We start from the raw sequence: 11,854 nt of genomic DNA on the forward strand, positions 1-11,854 counted from the left end.
TACTGCGAGCTAGATAACACCTCCACATTCGACTCCACACTGTTCCCAAAAACAAAACGTTCTCACCTTCATATACATCTACCAATCTGATCAGAACTCACGGCTGTTTGATTCCTATTAAGATAAGATGCTAAGTCACTGATTAACTAGCGAGAAACTTGTAAATGCGCCATAATTACGCTAGTTAAGTGCTCACAGAATCTACATCTGTTCTAATAATGATTTGGGATTCGTTTAGGATATGAAGCTAAACACCTCAGGCTAATTTCTGGATTAAACCCATCACCAGCCAGGCTACATTAACCACAATGTATGCTAGTTATGCTAACCTTTATTATGTAGCCCGTCCGGTTGTGAAAACAAAACAAATCTCACATCATAAAATCTTGATGAGCAAATGATTACGGTAGATATTTATGACAAATGTTGTGAGAAAAGCAGTGAACATGAAATTGCTAACAAACAATAACTATTTTTAACATTACACCATGCTATCTCTGAGGTAGTTAGAGAGGTGCTACTGTAGATATGCTAATGTACTCTTTGTGCCATGTTTACTTAGAAAATCACTTTTCAGAGATCATAGAAATTTCTAGCGAGTGAGAAATCTATTTATAAAACATTTAGCGAGAGAAGCAACGACTACCAAACTGCTAACCATTGCTAACTGCTAACCATTGCTTTTTACAATAAATTTTCTTGCTTTGTGGAAAAGACACAAATCTGGCAATTATTTTTTAAATGTTTTATTACTGTTTGTCAGAAAAGTATTTTTTTAAACCATTTAAAAAGGGTAAACTGAAATCTGACTATTTTTTTTTGTTGTTGTTAGCAATTAATGAATGATTCAGCAGATCCTCTATAAATGCTCTCTACTTAGGGACACTTGTTACCCGGCTGTCGATTCGAGCGAACATAATAAATGTGATTCAGTGAGCGGATCTTGAGTAAGTGCTCTTATTCGGTGACAGTTGTTACCCAGCTGTCAAAGCAAATCGGACAGGTGGAGAGAAGCATCAGGACGCCGTGTCCTGACCACACTGTGTACTTACTGTAGCGGGGCCACAATTTTGACCAAAATCTTACCGAGCACAGCCTCTCTCTTGTCTCCGTTTCAAGGGCACTTTGGTGCTGTTTCCATAGCGACAGGGGAGGAGATGCCCATCCTTTCATTTTCTTCCTTGTGTAGTGCAGAGAACAGAGCATCTTGACTTTTATACGTTGAGAGTGAAAAGAACCGGCGGTTGTATTGTGTGGGAAAACAAGAAAGAGAGCGTAAGAATGAAGGCGACTGAAAAGTTTGTCAGACTTTTGACATGCATAAAGGAGACTTCAGTGCAAGACTTGACACAATATCAGCTTTAACATAGACATGGATTGGTTAAAGATCAACAACAAAGGGGAATTTCTTGTGCTTCTGCAGAGCATCTAACGGTTTAAGGTTTGTTGGTTCCTGGGTTGGTTCAAGATTTCTCCATATGTTCTCCAACAGAAGGTTTAGTTTACAGAGAGATGTTCAAGTGAAATCCATTTAACTAGCTGAGGACATCCAAGCAACCTTTGAAAAAACATATTGTGTAAGAGTTGAGGTTAGAAACTTGGTCCTAGTCTGTTTTTGGGTTTTAGATGGATCTTTTAGGAACAAATTATTATATTTTAATTTGACCCATGTAAACTGGTTTCCTAGTTGTCTAGAGCCATCTGAAGATATTGAAGAACCCTTGGAAGAGCCTTTTTCTTTCTAAGAGTGTACTTATATATGCTAAAAACTCAATGGAAAATAAATATAGATCCTAAACTCTTTTGGTTGGATCAGTTATTACCAATTATCTCAATTCAGCAAAAAGAATTTGTAGACCTTTTTTTTTTTCTTCCAAAATCTCACGAGGTTCATTATTGGTAGTAGAATGTGTGCATCCATTGTCTACTGAGAGTTTGAGACACAAAGCAGTACTTTTGACACTCCGTCTTGTGACATTCTAAGCATATTTACTCAATTATTGCTCGAACGCATCCTGACGTTGATGATATTAAACCCCAAATCCAAGTCTGGAGAATATAAGTTTTTCGATGCCCGAGACAAAATTCTCAGTGTCTGTCCATCCAGCCTGGTTCTGACTCATCAGGTCGTGGTGTCTATCACTCCACACGACCCTGAGAATCGCATTCTGTCTCCTGGTGGAACGAGGGGAATTCAGCTGCAGCCGAGACTCTAAAAAGGAGAGTTAATTAGAAACAGCGGGGCCAACTGCTAGGGCCGTATTTGATTATTCATAGGATTTGAGTTTGAAGCAGTTCATTGTAGGGTCTAATGTTCCTTAGAGATTTCAGGATATTTTGTCATTATAGGCTGGTGATAATGGTGGTGTTGAGGGAAACTGATGAAATACTGTGTGAGATGTTAGTCTTCCTTAACGTGTGCTTGTAAAATTATTCAATTCTATTCAATTCAATTTTATTTCTATTGCACCTTTAACAATGGACATTGTCTCAAAGCAGTTTTACAGAACATAAAAAATAGAGTACAAATGTTTAATATTATACAAAGATTAATATTAGACTTATATTTAAATATGTTTGTATTTATAGTCTAGTATGGTTATATTTAAATATGTTTGTGTTTGTAGTCTGGTTCCTCTCAAAGTTTCAGACTCAAAAGGGAACCTCATCCTCATTTGGGTGACACTGGAGGGTGCGATTATAAACTGTTATAAACACCGGAGTTTTTGTTATGAGTAAATTATGTGATTCAGAGTTGTATTGGCTAATTTTTCCTCATACCTGCTCCAAATTATTTTCCACAAATCTTACCTTATGCAACATTTAATTTGTAAAAACAGGCTTTTGGATGAATTTTGTCTAGAGTACTGGAGTCTTGTAGCTCAACTCCCTTATTAAAGCTCGACTCCCTTATTATTCAAACATCAAATATCTCGGCTGTTGGGCTACATTTGCATGGATGTGGAAATTGTGGACTCTTGATTTTTCAACACTGTGCTTGAACCAGGTTTGGCCTCGCTTGTCAGATTTCCTAAAGATCTTAACTCAGTGAATGGATGCAAAGGTAATGTGGTGTGACAGATGCAGTAAACAGTGTCGTGTGTGTGTATACAGGTGAAATGACATCGCAAACTTAGACAGAAGTTCCTGTTTCCGGAGAAGAAGGCGAGCGGACACAGAAGCGTTTTTTTTGTCACTATTTTCACTAAGAATTTAAATAGCAGGAAGCTAGTGTCTAAGCTGCTTCTACCAGAGGTCCACCAGACTTTTCTCGAACACAGCTACCACTTCCCCCCACCCCACACACACACCAATGTGGGCGATTAGATGTATAGGCTTTAGAAGCCCTAGAGCGTGGCTGTTTAAGAGCCGATCGATGTGAAAGGTCTTAACTCCGTCACTGAATGTCTTTAGATTGATTGCTTTAGACTCAACACTCAAAAAGCATAGCTTAAGCTTGGGCACGGAAATCTTTAAAAGAACCGAGAGCTGAAGAAAGTAAATGTTGTTTAGTGAGCTGTTCTACCTCCATGAAGAAAGTTCCTGTTTTTTTTTCTTTCTTTCTTCAAAATCTTACTTGTTCTCTCATTTTCCAGACTATATTCCAATCAAATGTATTTTTGATACACAAAATAATCCTATAAAATCCTTTCCTATAATCCTATATTCTGAGAAGATACCAAACAGGAAGTGTGACTACTGTATATCCTTTGCATAATGACAAGATGTCTTTGGTCCCAGGAGGAAGTGAATCGGTATCTTATCAATACTGGTGAAATATAACTGAAGAAGAAATCCATGCCACAAGTTACTGACCCATCATGGAACCGAATAAAACGGATCTAGCTCTCGGACCATTTAATCGCCACGGTCCGTTCCTGTGTGACAGCAGCACCATCTCCTGGGTTTCAAGATCACTGCACACTGTTAAGTTTATCATCTGAGATGGATCGAAAAAACACTTATATTTACAACATTTGGCAGACGCCCTTATCCAGAGCGACGTACATAAGTGCTTAAATCTCTAACATTGAATACATTAATGCTGGTTCACTAGGTTACATACTTAAGATACCATGAGTTTAAAACATTTGTTCAAAGTTACAATGAAAAAGTGTCAAAGGTTTTTTTTTTTGCTAGTTGAAGTGTTTCCTGAATAAGTAGGTCCTCAATCGCCGCTTGAAAATAGCCAGTGACTCAGCTGTCCGGACCTCTATGGCAGTGGTCCCCAACCTTTTTTTCGCCGCGGACTGGTCAATGTTTGATCATTTTACCGCGGCCCGCTGGGGGTGGCGGCTATACAATTAAATTAAAATTAATAATTTACAATGACACCCGAAGTGTGTTGCTTATGTCCACTTTATTCCGTTGTTTTGTTTTGGTTGCCATCACTGCAGAAAACCCCGATTCACACAGATAGCATGTCGGGAATGGCAATAGGGATGTAAGTGCTGTGGTGACAATCTCAGGGTATTCCGCCATGACTTTAATCCAGAACACCAGCAGAGATTCTAACTTTCTATCGACGTCTGTTTCGTGCCCATTATTACTAATTTGTGGGTTAAATTTGAGCAAACACAATATACACGTACACCAAGCACTGTTAAACATGACAAAGTAATGGTGAACAGAGAGAAGAGCGATACACACCTTCTCTCTCCACCAAAGCTACAACACCACTGCCACTTGCAGCCGCTCAGCTCCAGACGTCACCTAAAACTGCCCCGATATCACATGCGCGGTATTGGTGCGGCTGTAGGTGACATCTCTCAGCTCCCGGTTAACCTCTCGTCCATGGAAAGTCGCACAAACCCGAGAGAAATACACCACAGTAAAGAAAATGGAAATAATTTAATGTTCCTTGGGCGGCCCGATACCGGTCCGCGGCCCGATACCGGTCCGCGGCCCGGGGGTTGGGGACCACTGCTCTAGGGGAAGTTCATTCCACCACCTTGGTGCCAGAACAGAGAAGAGTCTAATAGTATACTTGCCTCTCACACTGAATGAGGGCTTTGAGGTAAGAGGGAGCTGGTCCATTTTTGGCTTTGTAGGCCAGCATCAGTGTTTTGAATCGGACGCGTGCAGATACCGGAAGCCAGTGGAGGGATCGCAGCAGTGGGGTGGTATGCGAGAACTTTGGCAGGTTGAAAACAAGCCGGGCAGCTGCATTTTGGATCATTTGCAGAGCACGAACACGAAGCCTACACAGAACCTTGAGCGATTATCTCGGGGGACACGGGGAAGTTGGTGCACAAGGAGAGGACCCTGGACAATCTCTTACACACCGAAGGAACCGGACTAAGGCACTGAATCGAACCCCCATTTTCTTTAACCCCCAACCCTGGAGGTGCAAACCATATATAATCAAATATCAGTAAAGAGGCAAAAAAAAAAGGGTTTTGAAAACATCACTTTTATTACAATGTAGTTATATTGTATTAAAAGATTTTATGCAAATTGTGAAATGGGAAGAAGGAAAAAAAACAACAACAACTAATCTCCATTTTCCATTGGGCTTTCTTGGGACATTTCATCACTCTCCATCTTTTCATCATCTGCCAAAAAGTTCAAGACAAACAATTAGGCTGAGAAAATTGCAGCAAGTAGAAAATGAACCTGACTGAAATGTCAATAAGAATTAGACCTGAAACTTAATCTGAAATCTGATTGGTCAAAAAAATAATAATAATTAAACTTCTCTAGTTTCTCATCCCTACATCTGTTCCTTCTGCTTAATGTTTCTACAGAAGTTCTGACTCACTCTCTAGAGTCTGCTGAAGCTCCTGGATGGTACTGAGCAGCACGTGAAACTGTTTCTTGCGCAGCTCCAACTAGGTGGTGGGGGAAAAAAAAAGAAAAAAGAAAAAAAATGACGCATTACAAATAAAGCACTAAAAGCGTGAGGCGTTTGATGGAAACGATTAAAAAGGACCGGGACGGACACAGAGCCTCACCTTATCTTCTACGTTCTCTTTGATTTGCGATAGCTGGTGAAGTTCTTTGTCCAGCGCTTCAAGCTGCCTGTGGTGAAAGGTTCAACCCGTAAAATCAGTTACGAGCAAAAATCTAAATAGATTATTCAAAATATGAAAATAGATTCTGCTTACTCCATCGTTTTGTGTCTGTCTGGATGTTGCTGGATGACTTTCGCCAAAGCGTCATACTCTAAAAATTCAAGATTTTTTTCACACAGTTTTTCACAACACTAAACAATTTTATGAGTTCTTATGAGATACAGCGTGGGATTCGAACCTTGGCGGTTCTTCCGTATCCTCTTTGCTCTCTGGATCTCTTTCTTGCACTCTGCGATTTTCTCGTGTGCGGCCGATATGCTTTGCTCTGTGTCGAGGAAAGAGACGAGAAACAAGCACACAAATAAATATATAAACAAACAAAACAAAAATAAATAAATAAATACCTGACTTTCCACCTGCTCAAATAACAGTTAAAACAACTTCAAGAATCTATATTTAACTGCTTGATTGACTTTTGTTAAAGAAAAGCTATTATTTATCCATCAAATCTCAAACCACAAAGATGTTTTAGTTCCTAAAAGGTCAGTAAGTACATATGTAGGTGTGTACACATTTGTAACAGTGCTGATGTGTGTGTACAGTGTACAATCAAACTATTATGAATAGATGGAGATCCTGGTTATTATGGGTCTGGCATCTGGTAGTCTACAGTAAGGTAGAGGAAACAAACTTTCTGGCAAACTGGCAACGTAATGTGAATACTTCTAAGATTGTTCAGGCATCGAGACTTATCCACCATTACATCTACAAATACTGCTCTCACCAATGTTTGTGTAGATCTTTTCATAGTTCTCCATCTCCTTCAGGTTCATGTTGTACACCAAAAGCGTCTTTCCCATCGAAAACTCGCACTGGGTCAAGCTTCCCAACATCCTCTGGTACTGAGCAAATCTGAAGGAAAGAAGAATTAACAGTGGTTAAATCCGGGCCGCCGTAAGCAGTAAAGTGTAGATCTGATTATACGACGGATCAAATCACCCTTCTTCTGGCGTCATGTTTGAGTGGCACCATTTAATGAAGCTTTTCAGGAGGACGTTGATGCGTCGATCGTCCCCGGCTCCGTCGCCGTCGATGAGCAGCCGCTTACGGATGACCTCATCTGCAATTATACACAGGAAAATACAGATGACATACAGTATACACACACACAGGAGCATACAGATAATACACAGTGTATACACACAGGAGCATACAGATGATCATGTATAGTGTATATACACACACACGAGCATACAGATGATCATATATACTGTATATACACACAGGAGCATACAGATGATCATATATACTGTATATACACACAGGAGCATACAGATGATCATATATACTGTATATACACACAGGAGCATACAGATGATCATATATACTGTACATACACACAGGAGCATACAGATGATCATATATAGTGTATATACACACACACACGAGCATACAGATGATCATATATACTGTATATACACACAGGAGCATACAGATGATCATATATACTGTATATACACACAGGAGCATACAGATGATCATATATACTGTATATACACACAGGAGCATACAGATGATCATATATAGTGTATATACACACACATATAGGAACATACACATGATCATATATAGTGTATATACACACAGGAGCATACAGATGATCATGTATAGTGTATATACACACAAAGGACCATACAGATGATCATGTATAGTATATATACACACACTGGAGCATACAGATGATGATCATATACAGTATATATACACACACACTACACTATATAGTTTATACTACTAGCTGCTACACAGAAGGTGGAGATGGATATTTTGACATATACATGTGTATATTTATCACCATTTTATCATACACACACAACACGCACGCGCACATATATAGATACATCAGCTCGGCTAATCTGTTAGCTACATAGCGACCGAGTGATTTCAGCTTGTTTCTAGATGCCGGACTAAACTTACATCGTGTTCTTCACTTCTCGTTACAAAAATAACGTTAATAAACTAATTTTAACAGCTATACGTGACTCTTACTTACCATCAGTTATAGTGCCCATTTGTTCCTTAGTGTGTAGAGAGATTTTTCGATAAAACTTTATTGACACTCCAGGAAAGAACAAAACAGGAAGAGTTCAGAGAAACAGCGCCGCCTGTGGACGTGCCCCGTATTTCACTCACAGACAAACGAGGCAGATCCATTAAATCCCCATTATCCTTTAACTTATATTTAAATTATATTTCATTTATTATAATATTATATTATAGAATATTATTATTTGTTATCGCCAAATAGATATTACAATTTATATGTTGAAAGAGAAAAAAAATCTCTTAAGTGTATTAGGAATGAAGCAAAAGATGCCTTAATCAAACATTACAAATTTTTAGTTTATTATTTTAGTTCATTTTCATCAAATTATTTGGTCATATTTTATCTATTTACCTTGATCTATCTATCTATCTATCTATCTATCTATCTATCTATCTATCTATCTATCTATCTATCTATCTATCTATCTATCTATCTATCTATCTATCTATCTATTCCTTCTGGCATCCTACGTCAGGATTGGTTAGTTCAAGATCCAATCAGTTGGCTGCTTGTGAGTTCGAACTACTGACCAATCAGCACACGCGATTTGCGTACAGCCGAAATATGGGTAGGAGATGAAAACCTACCGGTTCTCTGTTGACAGGCAGACGGTTGTGGAGCGATAAGTAGCCTGGTGCGCATGCGCACTGCTGAAGTGACGCGCTCGGTCCCAGAATGCTGCCTGGTAAACAGACATGGAAGCACCTGGTGAAGACCTCCACAGTCCCTGAGCACTGCACCCCCTTTCCGTGTTCCTCCTTCTGCCTCATTCACAATCTCCTCTAACGGCTCATACATCTGCTAGCTCTCGGAGCCTGGCTCGGATCTCTAAGGTCCGGGACGAAGGTAAGAGAACAAAGATGACAGCGGCGTTAGCTGCTAATGGCTGTTCTGCTGCTCAACAGGGACAGTTTTAGTGCTAACGATGCTAACTCTGTGCTACAAATGGCTTCAGTTAGCCACCTAGCATCGCTAGCGCGGAAGCTAAACGTGCCATACAGAGACAGAGACAGGTTTTGATGCTAACAGGCTAACGCTTTAGTTAGCAGAGAAGCTAACCTGCTGTTAGCGCGCGCGCTCCCCCTTCCTCTCCCCTTCCTCCTCCTCCTCAAATGGCAGTAACATTTTATTTTAGTGACGTAATCTTATCTAAGTTACAATCTTATCCGCTTTTAACGCGGTGATATTTCGACGAGATGTTTGTTGAAACGTTACACTTTTCTGGTTTGTTTTTGTTTTCGCCATTTTTTTTGTGCTTTCACTCTGTGCAAGTGCACTTGTTCTAGTGAAGTGACCAACTGTCTCACTACAGCAGGCCTGTGAATAAACAGGGCAACTAACACGGACAAAAACAAACTTCACTAATGACATTTATAACCTCCAGAAATAAAAACCTTCATATATTTATCCAGGTATATTTATCCAGAAATAAAACACTTCATTAGGCCAGAATTCCAACTTGAAACTGTAAAACTTTATCCTTATGTTTACCGGAAAAAAAATACTCCTGTTTATTCACCTGTTTTTTTTATTTATTTGTGGTTGTTATTTATTCAGACATAATCTGTGTATTTAAAACAAATGAAATATTTGTTAATGACACGATTAGACACCTTTCTTTACATTGCTGCTGTTGAATAAACACATGAATTCCTATGTCTGTATACCAAATATCAAAATACCTTCCTAAGCAAGTACACTACTTAGTACACATAATAGTGGTTAGTACACTTTATTAAGTGCACTTTTTTTTAATCAGGATTCAGTATTTAGTGCATACATTTGAAATGGGATCAAAAATGACTTCATAATTATCATAATTTGCCTCAAGGCATCATTCAAGGAAATGTTGCTTAGGTGTGTAGAATAAAAAAATTCGATACAATATTTACTGAAATGATTGAATCAAATGATTCAAATCTACTACTAATCACCAAAATCACTGCCTGGAGAATGTATTTGATTTGAGATGTTAAGACAGACAGCTTTTTAAGCTCTATTCAGAGTTTGAGTGGATTTTTTTCATGTTTTTTTTTTAAACGTTTGTACCAATTTCGCAAGCTGCAGGTCTGTGGACACGCCGTATAACCACCGTACGCCATCACCTGCTGCGTATATGCCGCCTTCTGTCACCGCTCGTGATCACGTCAGACGTGCCGTCTAACGCATTTCGTTTTCCGAGGAGTGACATTTCTGCACACTCTGAAGGATTTTTATCCCATATACCCTTTCTATTCCTAATATCCTTACACTATTCTCTGAATTCTTTACTTTAAACTACAGAAAGCTTTTAGTAGTTAATTCGCCTGCGTCGTCCTGTATCAAATCTTAAATGTACTAAAAAGCCATAAGAGTTTTCAGAGCTGTTTTTTTTTTTTTTGTCTGGAAGAGGGATTAACCGGATGCCAACTGCAGAGCTCTCAGGTGGTTAACCAGGGATAGTGCTTATTGGATCGGATTACTCCGTAGCAGCGGGTTGCTCCATAAGTAGCTCATGTACCAGAAAGCCACAACCAGATTCATTTGGCCTTCAGTCGAGCGGCATCTCCTGTTGGCAGACACGCAGCCGACTCCCTAAATGGCGATTATTGTGCGCAGATGATGAAAACAATACGATCGGCTTTCCCTCTCTGCCTCTGCCGTGTCCCTGCCGGTCCAGTGTTCAGCACGTGGCCGAGCAGAATCGCCAAAACTGATGAGGATCTGCTGATTTTGGCTGCGAGATTTTGTTTTTCCACCTTTCACTAGGTAGTTTCACTTCCACTCAAATCTCTGGGGTCTTATACAGTTGTACTCTAATGGCAGCATCAGATATGCAAAAGGGCAAGGAATAAAACACTCGGGCAAATAATGAGTGACGTGACAGAGTGGTGAGATGCGGTGTGACATACAGCCCACCTTGAAGTTGATCACTTTCCAATAACATCACTTCCCAAAGTGTTTTTTTTTCTTCTTCTAATACCGCTGCAGTTTGTATGCCGTTATAGAGGCACGCCTAAATCGTCTCCCTGGCTCAGGAATCAATAGAACATGTACACAAATCGGGGCTCTGGTAATTACCCTGACTCACTACACATTGGGACACTGCAACTCCGGTCCTGGCAACATGACTCCGCTTTCCTGTGAGTTTACAAACCCACACATGAAAATATGTAACTTTGTGTCATATAAATGTGTTGGTTTAACACATTTACATCACATGTTCATGTTTTTGTCTTTCTGTACTTCAGGCATGATGGTAAGCCAACCAGAGACACAGAGACGGACAGAGAGAGAGAGAGAGACGGACGGACAGACAGAGAGAGACGGACGGACAGAGAGAGAGAGAGAGACGGACGGACAGAGAGAGAGAGAGAGACGGACGGACAGAGAGAGAGAGAGAGACGGACGGACAGAGAGAGAGAGAGAGACGGACGGACAGAGAGAGAGAGAGAGACGGACGGACAGAGAGAGAGAGAGAGACGGACGGAGAGAGAGAGAGAGAGAGACGGACGGAGAGAGAGAGAGAGAGAGACGGACGGAGAGAGAGAGAGAGAGAGACGGACGGAGAGAGAGAGAGAGAGACGGACGGACAGAGAGAGAGAGAGAGACGGACGGACAGAGAGAGAGAGAGACGGACGGACAGAGAGAGAGAGAGAGACGGACGGACAGAGAGAGAGAGAGAGACGGACGGACAGAGAGAGAGAGAGACGGACGGACAGAGAGAGAGAGAGAGAGACGGACGGACAGAGAG

At 40.3% G+C, this 11,854-nt stretch overlaps 2 protein-coding genes across 5 annotated transcripts in view; one reads left to right on the plus strand and one right to left on the minus strand.

Annotated features, from left to right (window-relative positions):
* Window positions 1–5,397: 5,397 nt before the first annotated feature.
* On the minus strand, window positions 5,398–8,221 carry thoc7 (THO complex 7). The gene is made up of 8 exons (XM_027176424.2): window positions 8,068–8,221; window positions 7,014–7,134; window positions 6,799–6,926; window positions 6,253–6,339; window positions 6,108–6,165; window positions 5,955–6,021; window positions 5,762–5,831; window positions 5,398–5,555 (listed from the first exon to the last, which is right to left on the minus strand). Exons 1-8 carry the CDS (start codon window positions 8,084–8,086, stop codon window positions 5,494–5,496), a joined length of 612 nt encoding a protein of 203 aa, XP_027032225.1. The 5' UTR covers window positions 8,087–8,221; the 3' UTR covers window positions 5,398–5,493.
* A 475-nt stretch (window positions 8,222–8,696) lies between these two features.
* LOC113661842 (ataxin-7) overlaps window positions 8,697–11,854 on the plus strand; it is a 30,163-nt gene continuing 27,005 nt past the window's right edge. Inside the window, exons 1-3 of one of the 4 annotated variants that reach the window (XM_027176315.2) lie at window positions 8,697–8,967; window positions 11,092–11,243; window positions 11,352–11,359. The gene's annotated coding sequence lies outside the window, so the exon portion shown is untranslated. The remainder of the gene's footprint in view (window positions 8,968–11,091; window positions 11,244–11,351; window positions 11,360–11,854) is intronic. The other 3 variants (XM_027176316.2, XM_047805734.1, XM_027176314.2) reach the window with 3 other exon arrangements.

This window comes from Tachysurus fulvidraco, chromosome 2 (assembly GCF_022655615.1).
Source record: "Tachysurus fulvidraco isolate hzauxx_2018 chromosome 2, HZAU_PFXX_2.0, whole genome shotgun sequence".
In the NCBI taxonomy this organism is placed as follows: Eukaryota; Metazoa; Chordata; class Actinopteri; order Siluriformes; family Bagridae; genus Tachysurus; species Tachysurus fulvidraco.